At 41.0% G+C, this 27,141-nt stretch overlaps 1 protein-coding gene across 2 annotated transcripts; it reads left to right on the forward strand.

Moving 5' to 3' along the window:
* The first annotated feature begins 1,306 nt into the window (after nt 1–1,306).
* Nucleotides 1,307–22,628, forward strand: DNAJC12 (DnaJ heat shock protein family (Hsp40) member C12). 2 transcript variants are annotated; one of them, XM_073685582.1, is made up of 5 exons: nt 1,307–1,619; nt 7,577–7,655; nt 8,840–8,979; nt 14,433–14,622; nt 20,532–22,628. In XM_073685582.1, the coding sequence occupies exons 1-5, from the start codon at nt 1,542–1,544 to the stop codon at nt 20,624–20,626; spliced, it is 582 nt and encodes a 193-aa protein (XP_073541683.1). In that variant the 5' UTR covers nt 1,307–1,541; the 3' UTR covers nt 20,627–22,628. The 2 variants fall into 2 exon arrangements, with proteins under 2 accessions (XP_073541683.1, XP_073541685.1); XM_073685584.1 differs by lacking the exon at nt 1,307–1,619 and adding an exon at nt 7,384–7,485.
* Nucleotides 22,629–27,141: the final 4,513 nt, after the last annotated feature.

Here is a 27,141-nt window from a genome sequence, read left to right on the forward strand (position 1 = left end):
TCGTACCCTTACATGCCGACTAGACGTCCCTCAATTCTTTTGTATTGAGAGAAGCCAAACATGTATAGTCAGCATGGGACCACAGGTATTCAAATTGCATACACATTACATGATGGTCCGCTCATAGGAATACAGGAGAATTAGGACACCATACGCACAGCACACTGTCAAGATTTTCCAGTCTGCAGTCACATAGAGTGACTGCTTGCTTTTTTCCCAAGTTTGGAAAACCCCTTTAAAGGTATGCTTTACATTTACCCACACTGCATCTCATTTATATAAAAATAAAGGCACCAATTCATCAATTATGCCAGAATTCTGCTGTTAAATCGCTTTGAAAAGTTTAAAATTTCGAGACTTGCTGTTATTTAGCCTGCTTTCAACCAGGAATGCCAAAATGGGGAGAGCAGGGGCGGGACTGTTGCAGCTCACTTAATTCATCACGAACTGTGCCATACCTTACACCAGAAATCTTATTCTAGTCCCTGACTGGAGTAAGATTTGTGGCAAGGTGCACGCCAGTTTTCAGATGCACCTCATTCATTAAGAGGCATGTGAACAACACAGTTTTTGATGAATTAGGGACGAACTTTCCAATGTGCAACAGGAAGGTGATAGGTCATATTTAATAACAGAAAAAATGAACTCACTGATGACACTTGAATTTTATGGTTCTCAAATTTTGAATGCCTTAATTTCCACAAAGTACAATGGTCCTGTTTAAATATAGCTATCTGGAGAGAAAACTGATTATTTACACTACTCATTCATTTGCAAGTGGTAGTAGGCTGTGTTCACACGCAACAGTCATGCTATGACTGAAAACTGCAACAGCCCCGTACAGCTGCCGTCTTTCCACTGTTTCCCTGCACAATCTCTTAAACTTGCAGGAAAACAGGTTGCTCTCCTGCAAAAAAAAAAAAGATCGACTATGTTGTCTTGCAGGTGAAACACCAGTTTCCTTGCACGAATAAGTGATCAGAAAGACTGTAGCGGCAGAGAGCTTTCCGGTTTTCAGTCGCAGTGTGAACACAGCCTAAGGTTTTTTATAATTGAGGGTATAATTGCAGAATATTTTCCAACACGTACTAACTCCTTGTGCTCCTTTTCCAGTACATGACTTGCGAGTTCACAACATGTGATGATCTGAAGAAACATTGATTACGCTGTGTATTCAGTGTTCCATATTAACCATTTATTGCGAAATGCCTTTATATATGAAATCATCTTGGATATTTGCAGATGCCTGTAGGCTGCCGGTTATTATGAGTCAATGATCTCCTCCTGAAACCGTTCTGTAATACAAACCAGATCCGTCTCATATTGTACACAAGCAGACGTAATAAGCCCAGCTCTTTTATTTTTGTTGACTATAGATCCCAGGCTGCTCTGCGACGAAGCTGCCGCTCCCCCTTTCCAGTGCCAATAGCCAGCAACAAGTGTGGAGCTGCCCACCTAACATAAAGGCTGATGGAGCCCCTGTATCATTAGAAAGCGAGGAGAAGCAGAGCGGGGGGTGTGCTGCTCATCCTGTCACATAGATGGAGTCTGTACTGAGTGGCATGGAGGCTGTGCGGGAAGACTACTACTCACTGCTGGGCTGTGATGAGCTCTCCACGGTCAGTGTCCATCTTATCTATTCTGCTGTATACATCTGTCTGCTATATCAATATTATAATAGCTTGCTATTCTTTATGGCGTGCCTAGAAAATGTCTTCTTTTATAAGTACAGCTTTCGCAGAGCAGCTCTGATGCGCTTGTGCATGTTGTGTGCAAAACTAGAAAGTCGATAAAAAAAATAACAATAACCAATTCATATATTTGTCCAATATCTTCACATTAATGATAAATTCTTCACAGTCTGACCAAATTTCTGATCAAATGTCTATTGCTCCAAAATTATGATTCTCACGGTAGACAATAGTAAAATGAGAAATTGTATATAATAGAGTTATCACTGTATATGCAATCCACTACAATAACTCTGTAATATTGGCTTTATATGTGTCGACTTATTTATTAGTTATTTGTCCCTAAATATTTAGCTATAGGGTTTAAAATATAGTATTCAAATAAATATTATGAGTAGTAATTGTGTACTCTTTATATATTTCATTTTAATTCATATAGATTATATTTTAATAAAGGCAACCAAATATTAGTGTTTAAAAAAAAAAAAAAAAGAGATGCTTTATGGGAAGAAACAATTGCTTCTCTAAGATCGTTGTTGATATTTTGCCTTCTTGTTAAAGGGATATTCCCACCTCCAAGATCCTATCCTAATACGTAGTAGGTGTAGTAATAATATTAGCAAATACCTCTAATTAGAAATGTAGCATAGTTCTTCTGATTCGCTATGTCATTACAGGGCATTGCAGTAGCTTAGATATCCATGGTTACAACCATTAACAAGTAACTGCCACAATGTGAGTAGTTATAACTATGGATACCTAAGCTATTGAAATGTCCTGTATATGGGGTAAGTGACATAGCTAATCAGAAGAAGTATACTAAATTTAGAATTTGATGTATTTGCAAAAAAATTATTAATACACCTACTACATATTGGGATATGATCTTGAAGATGGGAATATCCCTTTAACATAAACTTAAATGCTCAAAACCAGCAAACTGTCAAAACTTCTGCTTTTACACTTCGGTGTAACCAATGAAAGCCATTTGATTGGCAGCAACTGGTTGCTACCTACCCTCTTAATTTATATGAAAGCAATAAGGGTGTACCTAATATTTTACACACTTCTACATTTTGGCCTAGTATTTGTTAAATAAATAATAACAGTGTAATTTGTCCATGGTTGTTGTTTAAAATAGAAGATCTTACAATTAGGAAAATACAACCTAAGAGTCAAATGTTTTTTTTATTATGTCCAGATATGTAAAGCCATAGAATTCAAAAAGGGCGTACTTAGTTTTTTTCATGACATATATTATAGTAGTATGGGGTTAATGGAAATAAAATCATATAAGGACCAATTCATCTTGCAGTTTTGGACAATTTTTTGGTGTAAAGCTGCTTAAAATGTTGCAAAATATTTGCAAACTTTGAAGTTTACAAACAAATTTCAACTTTTGATATCTTAAGGCCAGTTTCAGCCGGTTCAGCCAATTTTTCACAAAGTGGGCAGAGCTCAGGCAAGTTGGATCTGACACGTTTGTCATAATTTATGCCACAAGAGCGAGTTACATTAGGACAGAGATATAGCTCAGCCCTGCTGGGACACATGCGGGTTGAAAGATATACACATCTTACTCCAGAGCTAACTTTACTGGCGTACAAAAGGCCAATATTAATAAATGAGGGTCAAAGTGTAGAAGAAAATGTATTCTTCGTGTCAGAAACCAGGCTGAACAAATTATCCATCATCTCAATTGCAAAAGAGAATTCAGAGAGTATAGTCATGATGACGTCAATGGGTTTTACCATTGTATTTCAACAATTCTTAAAGTATTTATTAGATTTATCTATAGGACCGTGTCCTGCTGGGGTCATTGATCTCATCTTGTGTCTCTTTTCAAAGTAATGGGAGTTATAGAAAGATCCAAGTATACACTCCCATAGATGTCAATGTAAGGAGCATATGGCTCACCAAAAAGGAGCGGTAGAAATCAGTTCTTTACCTTCCCATTCTCTTGGCATCCACTACTGACTTTGTTGTAAAAAAGTGCATAAATACTGTCACAGAAACAACTCTGTGACATTACCGTCAACCCTTTTTTCGTTACTGATTTAATTAGGATAAAAATAATGTGACTATGCCAAATTCCACAATATTTGGTTTTAAGATGTGGATAATTCATTGGTCTGTTAAGGATGATGTGGGTTGCACTATTGTCTCACATGAGCTATCATAGCATCATGTTACTTCCCCTTCACATTGAAAAAGCTGATATTGAATAATGGTACTAATGGTAACTGGAATAGAGAACGCTAAAGCTCATTTCACGATTATCTTGCCAAGTAAACAGGCTGTCGATCACAGCTCGTTCATCGGATGTAATGATCTTTTGTGCAGCTGCAAGAGGAAGTGACAATGCTCCTGAAAAACTCTACACTTCGTCTGGCCTCTGTTCAGGGGTCTCTCTCTTTTCAGAGGTGCACAAAACTGTGGTCGACCTCGCTTTTATGCATGCTTAAAAAGACGGACACCGCAGGTTCATAGGCCAAAGGGCGTCCACAGTGTCTCCATCTGCTTCGTTATAGGGAATCTTCCTTTGGGGGTTCTGTCTGAATCAAGTATTTCAGAGATTTACATGGAAACCACGGTGTAAACGCTCAGCGTATAGAGCAGGATAAATGTGAGCCGAGCCTTACTGCGATCTTTGTGAGGCAGAATGAACAAATCAACACCAGGTGAAGAATTGCTTTTATTTTTTTTTTTTTACACCATTCCTCGTGCGGTATAAGTGAACAGATGACTTTATTCTTCGGGTTGGTGCGATTACAGTGATACCAGATTTATATCGGGTTTTTATGTTTGGCTGCTGTCACACACTAAAAGACGTTTAAAAAAAAAAAAAAAGTTTTTGTATCTTCATATTTTGAGAGCTATAATTTTTCCATATTTCTGCCGACAGAGTCATGTGACGGCTTATTTTTTGCTGGACGAGTTGCTGTTTTTATTGTTACCATTTTTGTTCATAACGTTTTTTGATCGCTTTCTATTCCGATTTTTGGGAGGCAAAATGGCAAAATGAACAAAAATCAGCAATCCAGTAATTCTTTTTTTTTAATTTTTTTATGCTGTTCACCATGTGATAAAAGTGATAACGCAGCTTTATTCTTTGGGTCAGTACGCTTACAGCAATACCACATTTATATAATTTTTTATATTTTGGCGCTCTTACGCAATAAAATAATTTATAGAAAAAAATCTTTTTTTTTTGCATCGCTCTATTCTGGGAGCTATAGATTTTTTATTTTTGGGTTGATGGAGCTGTATGGCGGCTTGTTTTTTGCAAGACAAGATGACGTTTTCAACTATACCATTTTTTTTATTGCATTTTATTCCACTTTTTTCAGAGGTATGATAAAAAAGCATAGTTTTTTGCCACTTTTTTTTTTCGATGTTCACTGAAGAGGTTAACTAGTGGGACAGTTTTATAGGTCAGGTCGTTCTGGATGCAGCAATAACAAATATGTGTACTTTATTTGTTCATTTTTGTTTTACATAAATATATGTATTTATTGGATTCATATATATATATATTTTTTATTCTTTATTTTGTGATTTTTTTTTATATTTTTACAACTTTTAAAAGTTTTTTCTTTTTTACTTTTTTTTACCTTGTTCCAGCATGGGACACCAACTTTCCCTACCCTGATGGCTGATCTAATACTCTGCAATGCTTTTGCATATCAGGGCAGTAGCTCATTGCATCGCAGACAGGGAGGAGGCGTGTTAGCTTACAGGCCACCATACCTGGGTGACCCCGGGACCATCTTTCGGCCTGGGGTCACCATGAAGACCATCGGCACAACGCAATCACAATCGCGTTGTGTCGATCAAAGCAGACAGGGAGTTCCCTCCCTCTGCTATGCCGATCAATGTCACTGTCATTATTGACAGCGGCATCCGAGGGGTTAAACACCCGTGATTGCCGCTAGCATTGATTGTGGGCGTTGCCGCAGGGGGTCAGCTCCCAAATAGCGCTGACACCCACTTTTGATCACGTTGGCGTTCAGAGTGAGCCTGTGCAATCGTCACACCATACATGTACGACTGTTTGAGCGAACGCACCTCCGCAGCGCTGTACATGTAAGCAGATGTCGTGAAGGGGGTTAACGGAAGGGGGTCTCCTGTTCAGGATTTTTATTGGTGGCGAGTGGTAACATAGCGGGTACATTACCCTGGAGGACGTCCTGCCTTGTCCTACATTACAAGACAAAAGACTGATTTTAATGGTAACTCCAATTCTCAACTTTACCTGTGGTGGCACGGCAAGGAAATTGAACACTTTTTTACACAGATGATTCTCACTGAGGGACCCAGCAGTGCTCACTTTGTAGTCTGCTTGGAGCATTGCACGGCCTATAAGTCTCCTTACCCAGGCATGTCAGTCTCCACAATGAGAGAGTTTATCCCTTAGACACCAGTCAGTGTCCTCTCTATCATACAGCCAAATCAGATCTCATGCTTTGCAATGAGGAGGGGCAAAACCCCAAAACACGTGTATGCAAATTGAAATTCTGGTTCCGGCTTTTATCCTAAGTCATATGGCAAGTCTCGTTAAAGAGTTTATATTGACTTTTAGGATTGCTACTTCCAATAGAGGACACTAGAGTTCAAGTCCTCTTCCTCTCTGAAGAGGCAATTTGCATATTTAATTTCCCAGAGGAGCTTGCATGGAGTATAATTCTCCTCACTCTGACATGTCAGGCCTGGTTTGTCACTCTCCACAAGGAGAAACATTACCTCTTAGATCCCAGTCTTAAGTCTCTCACCTAGCCAAATCAGATCTCATACTTTGCACTGATGAGGGGCAATACCCTGAAACACGTGTCTGCAAATTGAGATTCTGGTTTGGCTTTTATCCTAAGTCATATGGCAAGGCTCATTAAAGGATCGATATTGACTTTTGGGATTGCTACTTCCAATAGATGGCACTAGAGTTCTAGACCTCTTCCTCTCTGAAGAGACAATTTGCATACTTATGTTGAAGTGACATGTAACAAGTTGGAATTGTGACACTCTATAAAATAAGATGTATTGCGCAATTCAATCACAATCTCACAACATTGAAATTACTCATCCTGGGAGAGTGGGAGCAAAAATGCAAATACTTTTTTAAAGATAAATTTTGGAATCAATGGGTTCATAATTTATAGGTAAAAGTGACAAATTGGTGTCATCTACAGTATATTGTATGTTTACCTCTGTCCTTTTCCCTTTCTTTCCTTCCACACCTTTCTTCTTGTTCCACCTCTCTCTTTTTTTCTCTCCTTTCTAGCTATATGGCAGGTGGATGTGCAGTTATGTTGTCCTCTTTCTTGCCCCTTTCTCCTTTACTTGTTAGTTGACATTTTGGGCGCATAGGTTGGTCCTAACACGGTAATCTATTCTAACAATATGTGTTGTTGACTATGATACTATTTGTGTTATAATAAGAGTTTTAGGTTATTTATACCCAAGTAGTTATTTGAGTATACCCCTTTTTGTTTTCTTTGTTGCTCTGTATTACTTTGTTTAACCTAGCAATAAGGATGATTGAATACTAGAGATGACGACAGGTCAAAAGCGCAGTTCTGAAACGCAAATCCAGAAAATGTGCTATTACGTCTATGTGTGTTCATCTATCCTTTCCAGTGTTGACCGTGGCAATTGATTCTGCAGCTTTAAACTTTACACTTGTTATCAGGTAGGTAGCGGTGACTAAGGGAAAACATGGTTATCATAACAAAGACTCCGAAGAGGAAGATGAATCATGACAGGCTCCCGCTGCCCTAGGAGACCATTGTCAGAAGGTGTAAGGCTTGTTCTTATTTGAATAGTCAGGACAACAGTTATTTATATACAGAGACGTCACAAGAAAATGACTGTGTATGTTTTTCCATCAGGTTGAACAAATTATTGCAGAATATAAAGTTAGAGCCCTCGAGTGCCATCCTGACAAACACCCCGGCAATCAAAACGCAGGTATTTCATTATGTCATTCTAATAATAGACAACAGCCATCAAACGGAAAAAAAAATGTGATTATAAAGGGATTAGTATCGCCCATCTGAGAATTTTTGAACATGAGGGTGATTAATTAGTAAGATTGTTTGGTATTTGAAACAAGGGTTTGATTGCTATCATTCAATAGAACTGGGCTGTGATTTCACAGCTCATGGACGGTTTCTGCAAAAAGTAGACCTGGTTTTCTAACAACTCAGATAAAACCTACTTTTACCTATATGAGCAACAGGGATAATAAGTAAAGGTGATTACAGATGCTGCGGCTAGCTGCATGCGTGAAAGACTCCGTCCACCATGATGTTCAATGGACCTCACATGAATGGAGTCTTGGATGCGTGCATGCACAGTTACCTGAAAGGCTACCATTATAAGTAAGACAATGGTGCTGTAATACTGATTACATTGATACCTTTGGTGATGAAATCCGCTTTGTTGTTCTTCTTTAATCACTATTTGAAGTTTTCTACTAATTAGATTTCGGTGCACAGGGGCCGGACTGTACACGGGGTCTTTTCACTGTCCGTGATTCCTTGGCCCCTCTGCCTGCCTCCTCTGTATGAAGAGATTTAAAACAGAGAAGGCTGCCTACTGAAAAATCAACGACCTGTTATTCAAAGATCAGAGGCATTGCGGAGGGGCCAAGAATCATAGACAGGGAGGAGAAGACCCCATGTACAGTCTGTCCCCTGTGCACCGAAATCTAATTAGCAGAAAACTTCAAATGGGGATTAAAGAAGAACAACAAAGTAGATTTCTTCACCAAAGGTATCAATGTAATCAGCATTACAGCCTTGTCTATACTTTACATTACAAAATCCTGCAGACAGGTTCTCTTTAAATTCCCTACCATAGCTTTACAGGTGGTACAAAAAGACAATGGCCTGCATTTGTGGCAGCCTGTGTTCTGCCCTAGCAAGAGAAATAAGGGAAATCACTGCACATACTAAATGGGCTTCCAAAGTGCTAGAAGGCTGGAAAATAGCTTGTATCCTCTCCAATTCAATACAGCCAAGAGGATTGCTTGCCCACGAGAAGCTACAGTGTGTAAAGGATAAATATTTTCTACCCCAAAATGGAGTCGGGTCATAAAGATATTCTGAACCTTAGTTTGGTCATCACTATCTACATTTATTCTTTTATAGTGGAAGAGTTTCAGAAACTTCAACAAGCCAAAGACACCCTGACCAATGAGGAGAGCCGGGCACATTATGACCATTGGAGGCAGAGTAAAATCATGATTCCATTTTCACAATGGGAAGTCTTGAGTGATACAATAAAGATGGTAGGTAACGCTGTATTGGCAAGAAACATAATATGCAACCGTCTGGAAAATGACGTAAATGAGAGCAGGAGAGTGGGGAGACCCTTATTTACTGACAATGCAGTGTTTATGTGACTCCATGCTGTCTGAGCTTCATTTCATAATTCCATACACATGTTTGGAAGAAGTCACGCTTGTCATGCAGCACAAAAAACAATGACATTTTATAGTGGGAATGGCGTTCCTATAAAACATGTCTGTTGTTACATTTCACAATAATTTGTTTTGATGAAATGGTTTTAGTTTTCTGAGTCTTGCAACATTGTAAATAAACATTTGCTAATCCGAGCTTTGTCGTATTATATGTATAAAGGGAAGTACGGCACTCCTGGTGTGTATCAGGTGCACGGATAGGGTCCCACTCTTTTGATGATTTATTTAGAGGTGAGGTATAGTGTATGACAAATAAATTAACGTTTCGGTCACACGGACATTCCTCAGAACATACACTGGAAAAAAGGAATATACATATTTCATGCAAAATACAGAAATTAAATGCAGTTTAAACAAAGTAAAGGCTTACGGCAGAACCCCAATATGCAGCACAAAAAAATTTAATAACATAGGTACGCAGACCTATAAGCAGATATCAGAACATTAAATAAAGTATAATAGCTACCTAGTGTTCTATATACATATATACAGTACAGACCAAAAGTTTGGACACGCCTTCTCATTTAAAGATTTTTCTGTATTTTCATGACTATGAAAATTGTACATTCACACTGAAGGCATCAAAACTATGAATTAACACATGTGGAATTATATACTTAACAAAAAAGTGTGAAACAACTGAAAATATGTCTTATATTCTAGGTTCTTCAAAGTAGCCACCTTTTGCTTTGATGACTGCTTTGCACACTCTTGGCATTCTCTTGATGAGCTTCAAGAGGTTGTCACCGGAAATGGGTTCCCCTTCACAGGTGTGCCCTGTCAGGTTTAATAAGTGGGATTTCTTGCCAAACAGGCAGGCTCACCAACGATCAGGGGAGCAGCGACATCGTGGAAAGAATCTTTCCATGATGTCCTGCTCCTGGTTACGAGCCTGCTGAAGCAGGAGCAGGCTGGTAACTATGGTAAACATCGGGTTACTAGGGGCACACGCGCTCCTAGTAACCCGTTGTTTATCATGGTTACCACTCTGCTACAGTGAGCGGGAGGTTACCGCTCACTTTAGCAGGCTCGTAACCATGATAAACAACGGGTTACTAGGTGCGCGTGTGCCCCTAGTAACCCGATGTTTACCATAGTTACCAGCCTGATCGCTGCTCCCGCTGGTCACACACAGCGATGTGTGCTGACCAGCGGGAGAGCAACGACCAAAAAATGGTCGAGGACACTTTGCAGCGATCAGCGACCTCACAGCAGGGGCCTGATCACTGCAAAGTGTCACACATAGCGACATCGCTGGTGAGGTCGCTGTTGCGTCACCAAAACCGTGACACAGCAGCGATCTCGCTAGCGATCTCGCTATGTGAGACGGGGGCTTTATAAATGGGGTTGGGACCATCAGTTGTGTTGTGCAGAAGTCAGGTGGATACACAGCTGATAGCCCTACTGAATAGACTGTTAGAATTTGTATTATGGCAAGAAAAAAGCAGCTAAGTAAAGAAAAACGAGTGGCCATCATTACTTTAAGAAATGAAGGTCAGTCAGTCCGAAAAATTGGGCAAACTTTGAAAGTGTCCCCAAGTGCAGTTGCAAAAACCATCAAGCGCTACAAAGAAACTGGCTCACATGAGGACCGCCCCAGGAAAGGAAGACCAAGAGTCACCTCTGCTTCTGAGGATAAGTTAGTCCGAGTCACCAGCCTCAGAAATCACAGGTTAACAGCAGCTCAGATTAGAGACCAGGTCAATGCCACACAGAGTTCTAGCAGCAGACACATCTCTACAAAAACTGTTAAGAGGAGACTTTGTGCAGCAGGCCTTCATGGTAAAATAGCTGTTAGGAAACCACTGCTAAGGACAGGCAACAAGCAGAAGAGACTTGTTTGAGCTAAACAACACAAGGAATGGACATTAGACCAGTGGAAATCTGTGCTTTGGTCTGATGAGTCCAAATTTGAGATCTTTGGTTCCAACCACACCGTGTCTTCGTGCGACGCAGAAAAGGTGAACGGATGGACTCTACATGTCTGGTGTTAGAACTCTCCTGTTAGGTTTTTTCTATTTTGCTGGTCACATGACCTTTTTTGCCTATTTAATCCTGCTCCGCCCTTCTGGCCATGCTGGACTTCATTGTAATTTCTACTCTTAAGCTAGCCAGGTGCTTTGTTACCTTTCTCAGTCAGTTTAGCTAGGTCTTTTGACCTCTATGTTCTATGTTGTTTGTTTGTCTTTTTACTGCTACAATTTCTGCTAGGAGGTGTCCATCTTTCTCCCAGTCCCTAGTTCTTGTAGGGATCCCTTCCTCACATCTATAGGTCTTCGTTCAGACTAGCTGAGGACTTTAGCGGGTCTGATCGCAGGATCAGGTTCCCCGTTACATCGTAGGGATCTAGCTTAGTTCTATTGTAGGGACAGATCTGCAGTCTTTCCTTAGTGCTTGTAGCCTATCATAACACCTGGTTCCCACCGTGAAGCATGGAGGAGGAGGTGTGATGGTGTGGGGGTGCTTTGCTGGTGACACTGTTGGGGATTTATTCAAAATTGAAGGCATACTGAACCAGCATGGCTACCACAGCATCTTGCAGCGGCATGCTATTCCATCCGGTTTGCGTTTAGTTGGACCATCATTTATTTTTCAACAGGACAATGACCCCAAACTCACCTCCAGGCTGTGTAAGGGCTATTTGACCAAGAAGGAGAGTGATGGGGTGCTACGCCAGATGACCTGGCCTCCACAGTCACCAGACCTGAACCCAATCGAGATGGTTTGGGGTGAGCTGGACCGCAGAGTGAAGGCAAAAGGGCCAACAAGTGCTAAGCATCTCTGGGAACTCCTTCAAGATTGTTGGAAGACCATTTCCGGTGACTACCTCTTGAAGCTCATCAAGAGAATGCCAAGAGTGTGCAAAGCCGTCATCAAAGCAAAAGGTGGCTACTTTGAGGAACCTAGAATATAAGACATACTTGGGGACACTTTCAAAGTTTGCCCAATTTTTCGGACTGACTGACCTTCATTTCTTAAAGTAATGATGGCCACTCGTTTTTCTTTACTTAGCTGCTTTTTTCTTGCTATAATACAAATTCTAACAGTCTATTCAGTAGGACTATCAGCTGTGTATCCACCTGACTTCTGCACAACACAACTGATGGTCCCAACCCCATTTATAAGGCAAGAAATCCCACTTATTAAACCTGACAGGGCACACCTGTGAAGTGAAAACCATTTCCTGTGACTACCTCTTGAAGCTCATCAAGAGAATGCCAAGAGTGTGCAAAGCAGTCATCAAAGCAAAAGGTGGCTACTTTGAAGAACCTAGAATATAAGACATATTTTCAGTTGTTTCACACTTTTTTGTTAAGTATATAATTCCACATGTGTTAATTCATAGTTTTGATGCCTTCAGTGTGAATGTACAATTTTCATAGTCATGAAAATACAGAAAAATCTTTAAATGAGAAGGTGTGTCCAAACTTTTGGTCTGTACTGTATATAAAGTTGTGCTCAAAAGTTTACATCACTCGGCAGAATTTTTCCTTTCTTGGCCTTGTTTCAGATAATATGAATGATAACAAAAAAAAATGTCTCCGCTCATGGTTATTGGTTGGGTGAAGCTCAGGAACACAGCAGGCTTAAAGGGGTGCAAACTTTAAATTAATTCTAAGTGTATCTATTTAATGTGATAATCTAATCACTTTTCTAATATAGGTAAATTAAAACATTCCATACCATTCCCCTTTTCCCTCTCTACTCTATCTTCGTGCTTTTTTTTATTTCAGTTTTGATGTTGTAACGTTTGAGAATCCTCAGGGCATGCTGAGGTACTCAAACAGGACGTCATCAGTGGGCAGTGGCTGCAGTCACTGCTGCAGCTGCTTTCCCCACCCTGAAATTAAGTGTCATCAGTGACTTCCATTTCAGGGGCTGCTCTAGTCCCTGTTCTAATGCATACTCAGTATAAATCTTATGCTTACAGTGCTATATTTCCTTTGAATGCACAATGACAGTGCGCTTCCTTGCTGGCTCTAATGAGAAGTGACGAGCAGGCAAGAGAACACACTGTCAGTGAGCATTGAAACGAGAAATGAGAGAACACAAAGAGTAGGCAGAGCAGAAAGCAGCCCAGCCCCCAAAACAGACATCATCAGGGATTTCAGTTTTGAGGATTGTGTTGGTCTCTGCTGTCCGTGCTTGCCATGTTTTTTCAGTTTCAATGCGCACTAGCAGCGTGTTCTCTTGCCTGCTCCTCACTTATTATTAGAGCTGGCAAGGGAGCACACTGGGAACGGTAAAATTAAGAAGAAAAAGATTACATTTAAAAAAATGAAATCAAACTTTGGTTTCGGACCACCCCTTTAACAGTGAGAACATTTTGAAGTTCCTGCATTTCTGATAGTCTTCAGAATGCTTCAATAATCTTTGTGCACTAAAGGAAAACCGTTGTTAGTCATGGTACAATACTAGTGAATATGCTCGTACTGCTCATCAATCTGCTATTACATAGGTAAAGTGAATAACATTAATTATCCTGTTTGATGGCACTTCTATAGGGGTAAGATTTATTAGGCAGCCATTGAACAATCAGTAACTGTTGGTGTATTGGAAGGAGGAAACAGAGTCACGTTTCAATTACATTTTATGGATGGACATGTGCATTGACATGTACCACCTACTTGAGTTTTGATGCAGACCAAATAGACCCCTTTAGGGTGCATTCAGTCTACCGTTCAAATTGGATCGAGATCAGACTGCAATGCACGGAGTGGCCAGCAGGTCTCCTGACCCAAGCATGACGGCTTCATAGAAATATATGAAGTTGTCACGCTCAGGTCGGGAGACCCGCCAGCCAGTTCATGCATTGCTCGATCAGTTCGATCTCAGTCTGATTTATATGGTCGTCTGAATTCACCTTAATGGCAATGGTATTCCCTAATAGCAGGATAATGTTCCCTTTCACATTGCTAATATTGTTTAGGAATTTTTGAGGAACAATATAATTCCGCTTCATTAAGGTCCATTGTCCCAATCGCATCCATTCAAGAAAATTAAAGGGTTATATCCATCTGATCATGTAAAACATATCCTTTGGAGATGCCGTAAGTTAGTTTGTGATAGGGGTGGCTATGCCCATGTATGACCGTGTCCAGCGGAGACCCCATAAATCACACCTATTTCTCATTTCTGTCAGATCCTGTAAGCTGATATCCATTAAGGCCAATTGTTTCTAAAGCTTCATAACGAGGAAGTAGATGGAAAATCTTGGAGAAATCTTGGCATAATTTTTTTTTATTATTAATCATTTTTAGTCAATGCACTGGGCTGTAAAGAAGAAGGAAGCAATGCTGGAGGCACCAGACAAATCTTCAAGTGAAACACATAATGACATTTCATTTAACTCAGAAGAAAAGAAAAACCAGATCAGTGATGAAAACGAGGATCATGTATTGAAGAAAACACCGGAGGATATTGATTTGCTGTCGCCTAAAAGTCCTGAAGGTAACAATACAATTAAATAAAGTGTTCAATCGATGTGGTCTTTAAGCTGATGCTTGGCTTGTGAAAAGCCCTTCTTAAATGTCACCCTTCAGAATGGAATTATTAGCGCTTTATTACTCATACACGCTACGTCTGCACTTTTTTTTATTCTTGAAACATGAAAAAAGTTGAAAGACAAGATCCAATGTCACTAAAATGTGACCTTCTGCTTTGCTGTAGTAATTCAGTTCTAAAAGCAGAAGAACAGCAGCGAGGATGAGACATCATGTAGATGTAGGAATATGGTAGGAGACATTCACTATTCGACCTAATGCAGAAAACGTACTGCAGAGTATAATGTGATTAGGGTGTTATAAGTGTAGGACTTCTTTTCTTCTGCCTTGGCAGTTTAATCGCAGGGATTTACTGCCTTTAGACACGCAGCATAAATTACTAATATTCCCAATTTATTAAACTATGTGAGGAACTGCCAACTTCTTCTGATGCGCTTGTTATCACCTAAGGAGATGAACAAGCAGTTTTTGATCCATATGAACATAGAAAAAAGAAGACTGTGAACACTTTCTGCAAGTGCAGTGTTAATGAGAGGCATCTAAACACAGGGAGATGTCATTGACCAAAGATGATAGTGTGACCTTCCACCGTATTTTACTTTAAAGGGAATCTGTCAGCAGGTTTTTGCTGTGTAATCTGAGGGCAGCATGATGTAGCAGATGAGAGACTATTGTTAGCGATGCATCACTTCTTAGGCTGTGTGCTGTTGTTTCAATACAATAAGTGTTTTATCAGCAGGAGATGAAGTTTTTTTTAATCACTGCTAGACTAGCTGCCCACATGCATCTTGGTCCCACCATGCCCACATCACTGATTAGCAGCTCTGTCACTATACAATGTACATAGAAAGCTGTATTGTGGGCAGCATCACAACTGCTGCGCCCAGCAAACTAAGTGAGACATCGCTGGAATCAGGGTCCCTATGTTATGCTGCTCTCAGATGAGAACATAGCTTTTTGGATTTTTGGGATAATCAGAAAAGGGATATATATGTACAGTGAATAGAATAATTATTTGATCCCTTGCTGTTTTTGTAAGTTTGCCCACTGACAAAGACATGAACAGTCTATAATTTTAATGGTAGGTTAATTTTAACATTGAAAAATCAAGAAAACCACATTATATAAATTAGATAAATTTATTTGAATTTTGCAGTGAGAAATAAGTATTTCATTCCTCTGGCAAACAACACTAATACTTGGTGGCAAATCCCTTGTTGGCCAGCACAGCAGTCAGACTTTTTTTGTAGCTGATGATGAGGGTTGCACACATGTCAGGAGGAATTTTGGTCCACTCCTCTTTGCAGATCATCTCTAACACATTCAGATTTTGAGGCTGTCGCTTGGCAACTCGGAGCTTCAACTCCCTCCATAAGTTTTCTATGGGATTAAGGTGTGGAGACTGGTTAGGCCACTCCATGACCTTACTGTGCTTCTTTTTGAGCCACTCCTTAGTTGCCCTGGCTGTATGTTTTGGGTCATTGTCTTGCTGGTAGACCCAGCCACGACCCATTTTTAATGTCCTGGCGGTGGGAAGGAGGTTGTCACTCAGGATTTTACGGTACATGGCTCCATCCATTCTCCTGTTGATGCGGTGAAGTAGTCCTGTGCCCTTAGCAGAGAAACACCCCCAAAACATAATGTTTCTACCTCCATGCTTGTCAGTGGGGACGGTGTTCTTTGGGTCATAGGCAGCATTTCTCTTCCTCCAAACACGGCGAGTTGAGTTAATGCCAAAGAGCTAAATTTTTGTCTCATCTGACCACAGCACGTTTTCCCTATAACTCACAGAATCATCCAGGTGTTCATTGGCAAACTACAGACAGGTCTGCACTTGTGCCTTCTTGAGCAGGGGGACCTTGTGGGCACTGCAGGATTTTAAACCTTTAAGGCGTAATGTGTTACCAATGGTTTTCTTGGTGACTGTGGTCCCAGCTGCCTTGAGATCATCATAGGCTGATCTCTCACCTTCCTCATGATCAAGGATACCCCACGAGGTGAGATTTTGCATGGTGCCCCAGATCGATGTCGATTGACAGTCATTTTGTATTACTTCCATTTTCTTACTATTGCACCAACAGTTGTCTCCTTCTCACCCAGCGTCTTACTTATGGTTTTGTAGCCCATTCCAGCTTCGTGCAGGTCTATGATCTTGTCCCTGACGTCATTAGAGAGCTCTTTGGTCTTGCCCATGTTGTAGAGGTTAGAGTCTGACTGATTACTTGAGTCTGTGGACAGAAGTCTTTTCTACAGGTGACTATGTAAGACAGATGTCTTTAATGCAGGTAACAAATTGATTAGGAGCGTCTACTGGTCTGTAGGAGTCAGAACTAATAATGGTTTGTAGGGGATCAAATACATTTATCTAATTTATACAATGTGATTTTCTTGATTTTTTTTGGATATTCTATCTCTCAATGTTAAAATTAACCTAACTTTAAAATTATAGACTGTTCATGTCTTTGTCAGTGGGCAAACTTACAAAAACAGCAAGGGATCAAATAAGTTTTATATACAGTGAAGGAAATCATTAACATTTAATGTCAACTGTAAAAGGTATAAATAGATATAGACTAGACACAAAGAAAGCCCGACAAAACAGGCCGGCCTAGTGTTATAGGCTGAAAGAATGTTTGCAATGTAAGGTGCCTTATGGATAATAATCATAGCACATAAAGTCAATCCATTAGGTAATCAGAGAGAAATACCATTTACATCACAACCAGTGAGCCATAATAATAAATTGGAATGAGCTCACCCAATTGCAGAAAAGGACCAACATCTATCCTCCAAGTTTCATAGGTAATATGAGAATCCACAGTGCTAACTTTCACACCCACAGGATAAGAGGGACCAGAGGGTTCCTTTTAACCGTTACACCGCTTCCTGATGCGTTTCATCCCGTTGGACTCATCAGGGGCTATGGCAGCCAGGGTGGAGGTCTCTTGCTGCAACAGAGACAGCGCACACAGCCTCCTGTCGGTTCTAACATCTGCAAACCTGGTATTCTTAAATACCAACTGATTTCCCGGGTAATGATCCTCCTACCGGTCATCTGACCGTCCTATATGTTACCCCACTGGTGGATCTATATGTGTTATGTTCTGCTACCAGAGCTAAGGAAAGAGAGGAGATCTGTCCCTACGATAGAACTCAGCTTGATCCCTACGATGTAACAGGGAACCTGATCCTGCGATCAGACCTGCTAAAGTCCTCAGCTAGTCTGTACGGAGACCTATAGATGTGGGGAAGGAATCCCTACAAGTACTAGGGACTGGGAGCAAAATGGACACCTCCTAACAGAAATAGTAGCAGACAGACGAACAAACAAAATATATAGAACACAGAGGTCCGAAGACCAAGCAAACTAACAGAGTTAGATACTGAGCACAGGCTAGCTAAAGAGTAGTAATACAATGAAGTCCAGCAAAGCCAGAAGGGCGGAGCAGGACTAAATAGGCCAACAAGGTCATGTGACCAGCAATAGAAAAAACCTAAGAGCAAGGTTCTAACAATATGGGCGCAGCGTTGGCATTGTGTCCCCAAAACACCTCCCACATCTCATTAGGTCATGCCCCGCTATAAGCGGTGACCCGCACGCCTCATTTCTGGGGCCTCATCATCTGTGGTGGAACGCACGCGTGACAATTAATGCGGAGTTATTGATCGCTATTGTGACTATGTGTCACTTCCGGTGCGGCGGTCCTGCCATATTCGCCGTGGAACACATACATACTCACTCTGCGGTCCAACTCCGGACGTTTTTTATGTTTGGGGTAGTTGTCATGGTGTCTACAAGTCTTATCCACAACATTTCATGTGTCACATATTTTCCATCAGTGCGGCATATAAAATACTGAGAAATACAGCACTACGTATGGACAATCGTTACTGGATAAGTATTTGTAATATCAGGGTATTGAAAACAGAGAGTTTTGGTAGGTTTCTATAGAAACCACATAGAATCAACTTTTTGACTGAGTGACAGAAATAAATGTGAAAGACCCCTTTTTAAGATATACAAAACAACCTTGACAGATGGAACCTAAGGATGATCTATGGCACCAGCACGATGATACAGGTTGGCAACAATGGAATACACTGACCCTACGCTGTCCCAAACTATTTTCATAGTCCTACCTGATAACGGAGGTTGGCACCCTAGGACCTGCGCAGTGGCGCCTCCACTCTGCAGTGGCTGTCCCTGTATAAATTGCCCTAATTAGGCCCTCATCTACAGAAAACAGCCAAAATGAGAGCTGCTCATTAAGTTCCTTTGCGTGCATAGAACCCAAACGATAAATCCTTCTTGCCTCATGCTGTAAAATGGATCTATCCCATTCGCCACCTCGTATCGTTTTCTCCACCTTCTTAATTCCCAGAAATTTGATAGAGGAAATCAATCCCCCGTGTGCAAGATTGACATGTTTTGCTATGGGGGTATCTCTTTTTTTTTTTTTGCAATATCTCTAGGTGTTCCCCAATGCGTCTCCTAAACTCCCTTTTTTTTCTTTCCGACATACAGGTGTAGTGGCTGTGTACCACGCAATCTCTTAATGACCTACCTTTGAGTACGTGATCTGGAGATATGCTGGTAGTAGATCTCCAATAGCACTATCGATTTTCAGGATTTGCCAGTTTCTGCTGAGTATTTCTCTCACTTCTGTGGCACCGTTATTGAATGTAATTATGAATCGTAGTCCTTGTTTGCCTCTAAAGCCTGGAAAATGACCACCACATTACAATTAAACCATCCAATAAGGGTGGAAATGTGGTGGTCATGAATTCAACAGACTATATGCAGATGTGTATGCAGATATTGAAGGATAAAATCTGCTATCGTGTACGTTCATCTCATCCTGGGAACCTCTTCAAGAATGAATTAGAGAATATTCATGCAGATGACCGTATTTGCAGTCCGATTGTGATCCTGCAAAACATCGGATCACACTCGGACTAATGTTATGCTATGGGGCCGTGCACATGTCTGAGTTTTCTTCAGACAGAGTCTGTCTGAGGAAAAGAAAGCAACATGCTCGAGTTTGATCTGATATTCAATGCAAATCAATGAGTCCGTGGAAAACATCGGACTGCACTCGTATGTCTGATTTCCACGGACTGACAGAATGGTGAAGATAGGCAAATTTTTTTCTCCATCTTCTCCTCATGCGAGAGAATTGGAGCAGACTGTAATTAAACTCTGATCAGAGTGTGATTAGCATCAGCTACTCGATTCTCTCAGCTTATCGCTGATGATTGGGAATGAATTGGCTCGTGTGAAATGGCCATATAGCCTCATTCATACTTCCATATTTTAGATATTTGTAATTTACCTTTTACTGTGTTTCAGGCTACTGGCTTTGGTTTACAAATGATGCAAAATGGAGACCACAATGTACAAATGCCTAAACTGTCTTTTTAGATATAGACTGTATGGAAATAGACTGTAGGCATCACACCATAGGGTGATCCCCTTAGAAAAAATGCAATAGATCTAGGTAATCTGCTCACCTGAGCGAGTTGTGTAGGCACAACTCCTGTAAAAGCTCAATACCGGTCAAGCTGCCCCATGGCTGGGGGATCACCTCCACCAGGATGCGTGACAAGAAAAGACAATTCACGATTTTGGGCTGCACTACCGAAATAAAGATTTTTGATCCAGAGATATAATAAGAGGTTGTTATTTCACTATTTTCCACCATTAAATTGTCTTTTAATCTATAACTAAGGCATACATCTCCATTACTGAGGAGGACAGGTGTTTTTATCTTCTTGTTATCTCATGGTGACAGTTATATTAGTGACACTGTCTGGTGCACTTTACTAGCAGCTTTTTTCTTTGTCATTTGCTTATAGGAAGTCCCGACATGACTTATTGTCTCCTGCGCTTTCGCTGGTCGGCCGAGGCTCCCTCGGATCTCCTTCGGAAGTTCCGAAACTATGAAATCTAGAGAGCATTCCCTGAAATGGTCTTTCCTCTATCTTATTAATATAAAATTATATTTTTAATGTATTTTATTTCAGATCCAGATAAAGATTTGTACTGGTCTTCGAAACATATATATGTTGTATATTAACCAGTAGAAAATATTTACAAGCAAGTACAAGTGCAAAAGTTTTCTATATGTATAAATTTGCCTTCCAAGTGCCCTCATCAGGCACTGTCCACACCTCTGAGTTTTTTTCGGCCGTGGCTAAGGAGAGCACTTCTCATTGATTTACCTATTCATAAAAAGATAGTAGTACTTTGAACTGAGGCTCAATTGTTGAAATGAATCAATAGCCCAGGCTTTAAAGAGGTTTTTTCTGGCCTTTAATGGCCAGCGCTGGGTAAAAATAATAAAATCAGATATTTTTCACCCTCCCTTTGGTCTAGCGCTGCCTGTCTGCAGAATCTGTTGTGTATTCTGGTGTGGTGGTATGTCATGACTGTGGTGCACATCACTGCTGCAGCCAATCAATGAGCTCAGCAACTGTGCTGATGTAGACAAGCTCAGTGATTGGGTGCAAGAGTTATGTGCGCTGTAGTCACCGCCGAAGCCAGAGTCTGTATAAGCGGTGCTTGGCACTGGAGGCCACAAAGCCATCAGCGGAATACACCTTACCCCTTTAAAGTGGCTACCCCACAATGGACATTGATCACCTATACATAGTACTTTGCTGCTCTCACCGGGCAATATTTAAACTCATGGTCAGAAGACTCGTGGGCCCACAGAAATCAGACATTTATCATATTTCCTGTGGACAGACAGTAACTGTCCATTGTGAGTTTAAGACTATAAAATGCCACCCAATCAAAATGCATCTAATTTAACTATTACTATATTATTTCACACTGAAGAAGTGGATGAGGAAGTTTTAAACGCATGTCTCTTGGTAAATGTATACCACAACCTGTCATTTCTTTTACAGAAACACTCCAGGCAGAATTGAAAATTCAATGAGCCCTAGTTTAAAGGGAACCTGTCGGAAACAAAAACGATCTTTACCTGCAGACAGAGAAGGGTATCAGTCAAAGTGCAGGGGGAGTGAGTGCAGCGCTTTACAGTGAGCTGTGGCTGTAACCGCTCCCTGCGCCGCCAAATTTTTAATAGAACCATTCACTTATCCATTTTCATACTGGATCAGTATGTCCGTTCCATGAAACCCGGTGCATTGTCCTATTCTCATCACTTTTCTTGAAACAGATTAGGCCATTCAAGTCATGTGTCAAAAAAAGATGCAAAACTGAAGCATGCGTTTGTAAAAAAGTTACTAAGTAAGAAACAATGGTCAGACATTCTACCTCCTTCAGTCTTTAAAAACATATAGGAAAATAATAGATTAAAAACAAGTGTCACATGGGATAAAAATGGTCCATTATTTGATAGATGTAGAAACGGAAACTGATGTGTGAACGTAGCCGAAACAAGCAATTTTATGCTGCTCTCGGCCCCATACCATGTATAAGAAAATATTCCTTCTACAAACACAGTAAGATCATTATCATCATAATGTTGAGGGCTAGTATGGGGGATATGTTGTGTTTTAACATGCACAAGCTTTTATTTTACTAGCAGGCAATCAGCAATAGAGGTAGTCAGTGGTGGCATGTCCTATGGCAGTAAGCACGCATGTATATAGGGGAATCCGCTATATACAGAGAGATTACAGGACTCTAACAATTTGTATCATACAATATGCCTGCCTGCTATTAGCACTGCATAGAAAGGTGCCAGTGGAAGCAGATCATCTCGGTTTGTCTAAAACGGGGACCAAACTAAAATTACCATATGGGTGAATTGCCCAAAGCACCAAATCCGTTTAGCCCAGAATGTCAGTAACACAAGGAATCGCTGCTTTTTCCTGGCCAAAGTACAAGTCTGTAAACTTTAGTTGTTTAATATGTCTGAGTATTTATTGTTAATGTGTTATCTATGTGCATTATCTTGTAATAAAGAAACTGGCAAGTAACAGTCTTTGTTTATGTCTATATACTATTTCCAGATCACTGGATATGCAGAAGCCATAGTAAAAGCTTCTCTTGTTCTTCTCTGCATTTTGGGATCCGGTTCCACAAGCCTCAAAATGCTTTTGTCCTTATATGAAGGATACTAACACTTATACTAAATGTCACTGTCTGGCAGAATTTGTTTGGCTATACACATTACATAATTATCTGCTAAGCTCACCGATTTCAGCGAGATCAGACAACCATTTAATTTGTATAGGCATATTCTGACTCTCCCCCTACAAGACATGTTTGTAGAACAAGGATCAGGCATGTTGGGTTTCAGCATGCCTGATCCTTTTGTTCTCAAGAAGAAAAACCACCACAAGGTTACTAGCAGCCACTTGTTCCCCTCTCCACATCAAATAAATATGTGGACTTGGCCAAGCAAAGTGTGTGCAAGTATGGAGTAGTCAGGCAGATTAGCAGTCATCAGAACGGGTGATTGGAGAACTAAGGTATATTGTCATATTAAGTAGCGCTGACGGAGTTTAAGTATATAATATTGTTAATGTCAAGTCATCCTACAGCTTTGTCGCTTTGTATATTACAGCTTCCCTGAAAATGAGCCCTACTCTAAAAATAAGCCCAAGTTACAGTCAGGACCAGTGTTCAGGGGAAACATACTGGTCAATTGCCCAGGGCCCCATTCTCTTAGGGGCCCCCAGCATTTCTATTCCAAGGTTAAAACTGCTTAAGAACCTTTGGTGACATCACAGTCATGTGACCAAGATGAGGAGTCTAGAGGAACTGAAGAGGAGAGGCTGGTATGTACCGTATGTGCAGGGTGTGTATATTTACATGTGTGTGTGTGTGTGGTGTGTGTGCGTGGTGTGTGTGCGTGGTGTGTGTGCGTGGTGTGTGTGCGTGGTGTGTGTGCGTGGTGTGTGTGCGTGGTGTGTGTGCGTGGTGTGTGTGCGTGGTGTGTGTGCGTGGTGTGTGTGTGTGTAGACAAGATTATATTTGAATAAATGTTGATTTTCATTTTTTGTTCAAGAATAAATGTGGATTGTTGTTCATGGAAAAAAATAAGACATCTGAAAAAAAAGCCCTAACCAATCTTTTAGAGCAAAAAATAATTAAGACCCTTCTTATTTTCGGAGAAACACAATATTAGTAAAATTTTTAGAATGTTTCTTAAAAGTGCAGGGCATGCTGAATAAGGTTTAGTAGCTACAGATATTCTATGTAGACAGTAAAGGCTTCCTATACGACGTAAATCCTCAGTGAGGTTATGGCTAGATGAATCTTGTACCCAAAACACATAATATTCTTTAATAGGCAATATTACCCTTCACCTTTTCCCCCTTTAATTATTATTTTTTTTATATATTATTAAAAATTCAAGAAAAACCATTGGAAAACAAAACAAACAATCCTTGTAAGATGTGAACTAATAAAAGAGCCCTATCAGATTCTAGGAATTAATATCCGCAGCAGTCCACATTTCTAGCCTGATCCATCAGAGGAAAATACTCATAAAAAAAGTTATCTAATTGATAAGATCTTTTCAATTTTGCCTGTACATCAATCCTATGTAATTTTTGTTGTAGTGACATCAGCTGTTTTTTGCCACATTAGTTACTAAACTGAAAACAATTCAACATTCCTTCAATAAAATCCTGATTCACCACCAGCCAAATTTATACTTTATTTTTCTTGTATGCAAAAAACAGACTTTTTTTTTCTTTTAAAGCGTGCCGGATCCATTTTTGATCTGTAAGTTTTGGCAATCAGAGCGGTATTCGTTTTTCTCATACAAATTCAAAACTTCACAAACTGATTTACTTGAATGGACTTTTGATTCAAATTGGATCAAAACAGAGTGTCTATTTTTTCCATGCAGTCAGCTAAAAAATACAAAACTAGTATGTGACTAGCTTCAGAGTATAATGTGTCAGCGTATGGTCAGTGAAAAGCCGGATTTTGGTAAGAACTTACCTGTAAAATCCTTTTCAGCGAAGGAAGTAAGGGAGACACAGATTCTCTACTTCGTGGGTAGGCGGAGCCCCACAGGATAGTCACCTCAGATTGGAAAATGACGACCGGCCCCTCCAGTATATAGGCTCCTCCTACTCCCATGTTCATCAGTCCGTACACAAGCTAAGGAAGAGCAGACCAACCAGCAGAACAACATATCCCCTTCTGAAATTTCAGAAATGAGAGAGAACAGGTTATGTAATAGAAACACACAGTCTTAGGCATATCCCATTGGACCTGACAACTGTGTAGAGCTGGCGAAACTGGAAGGAGAGCCGTAGAGCGCTAAACCCAGTCCAGAAGATCGACATCAGGAAGGAGACGCGCTGCATCTAAAAACACAAGAAAACACTTCTGCCCTGGGAGGGTGCTGTGTCTCCCTTCCTTCCTTCGCTGAAAAGGATTTTACAGGTAAGTTCTTACCAAAATCCAGCTTTCAGCAGCAGAAGGGAAGGAAGGGAGACACAGATTCTCTACTTCGTGGGACGTCCTAAAGCAGTACCTACTTAAGGGTGGGAAATAGAGGCAGAAGCTTCCATACCCCAAAACTTAGGCAAGAGCGCAAACCGCGCTAAATAACGGAAAACTAAGTAAAGGGATAACTTAAATTACCGCCGCCTGCAGGACCCTGCGTCCCAGGGCCGCATCGGCTGAAGCACTTACGTCCACCTTATAAAACTTAGTAAAGGTGTGAACGGAGCGCCAGGTGGCCGCCCGGCAGAGCTGCGCTGCCGAGGCCCCCTGACGAAAAGCCCACGATGAGCCAATGGCTCTCGTGGAATGAGCTTTAACTTTAACCGGACAAGGCTCGCCCTTGAGCCGGTACGCTTCCAGGATAGCTGAACGGATCCACCGAGCTATCGTGTCTTTGGAAGCACGTTGACCACACCGACGACCTGCCGGAATTCTAAAAAGAGAGTCCGACTTCCGAAAAACCTTGAGTGATCGTAAGATAGAACTTCAATGCCCGCACTAAGTCCAACGAGTGCAAGGCCCGCTCCCTTGGATTCTTAGGTCCTGGACAAAGAGAAGGCAACACAATGTCCTGATTAATGTGGAATTGTGACACTACCTTAGGCAAAAAATCTTCACGAGTACGAAGCACCACGCGATCCGGAAAAAATTCCAGAAAAGGAGGTGAGCAAGAAAGTGCTGCCAATTCCGATACCCTTCTCAAAGAGGTGACTGCCACCAAGAAGGCCACCTTCCAAGAAAGTAGTGAAAGTTTAGCAGAATCCATAGGCTCAAAAGGCCTATGCTGAAGGGCTTCCAGGACTAGATTAAGCCGCCATGGAGCCACAACTGCCCTCCGTGGCGGAAACTGACGTGCGACTCCGCGAAAAAAAGAGCGCACATCCCTGCGAGAGGCAATAGCCTTCCTAAAAAGTGCGGAAAGAGCAGATACCTGTCCCCGCACCGTACTAACTGCCAAACCCCTGGCCAGACTAGATTGCAGAAAGTAGTTAGTATATGGGTATAGGAGGCGCTGTGGGCTCGTCACTACTAGTGGCAGCAAATTAGTGGACAGGGAACCAGAGTTGTCCAAATGGGTTTTGATGTAGCTGAAAAGAAGTAAATTTGCGCTAGTGGTAGTGAACAGAAGGACAGAACGAGAGATATATACAGTGCAAGAGATAATTTTATTTATCGAACATAAGCTTAAATAAGCATAATTAAAATGATTCAGACTCAGTGGGGTCACTGGGTCGGATAAGAGAATGGGTAAAAATATATATAAATACGATTTAATAAGATTTTTCTAAAAACAATAAAAGGGATGGTGTCCACTGGTATAAGATTAACATAGGCCTTTTCCCTTTAGTCTGTGGATATTTGATTGCAGTAGATGTATGAGGAGGCAAAGGCTGTTAGACCTGGTGAATAAAATAGGAATGTATAAATATGGTATACTGATGAGCAGTAGGGAACAAGTAGGTATCCTTTAGTTGTGGTTACCTGATACTGGTGCCTCGTATGGGGTACGAGGATCACTGGTGGTACGTGTTGGTGCCTAGGAGGGAGGACGAAGGGTGCCTAGAGTGGGGTAGAAAAGAGTATGGATTAGCGGGAGTGGAACTCGATAGAAATGTCTCTGTTGGACTCTGGATTGAGTCGTGAGTTACCTGTACTTGGTATGGTACTCAATAGGCTGTGGTAGTGGGTAGCTGTTTCTCCACAGTCGTTCTGCTACTGGGATGACAGTCAGCAGGCTGTATGGATAATACGGAATCCACTGGAATCCACTGGAAGGGTACTAAGGGGGAATAAGGGGAGAGACTAATATGGAATAGGGTGCGAGGTTCAGAGGCACAGGTTTACGAGATAAAAAGGTCAGTTACCTTCTAGAAGGTGGCGTGGGGTGTCCTGAGTATATTTTTTGGTGACTAGGAGATGGCGGTCCTAGTCCTGTTGGGATAGTGGTAGAGGATATGTACCACACGACTGTGGGTGGATGATCTGAGTTGGATCTGTTAGGGGGAGGAATAAGAAATAAAT

Source organism: Phyllobates terribilis, unplaced genomic scaffold, assembly GCF_046119375.1.
Source record: "Phyllobates terribilis strain yellow unplaced genomic scaffold, ASM4611937v1 Scaffold_5__5_contigs__length_657084704, whole genome shotgun sequence".
NCBI classification, from domain to species: Eukaryota; Metazoa; Chordata; class Amphibia; order Anura; family Dendrobatidae; genus Phyllobates; species Phyllobates terribilis.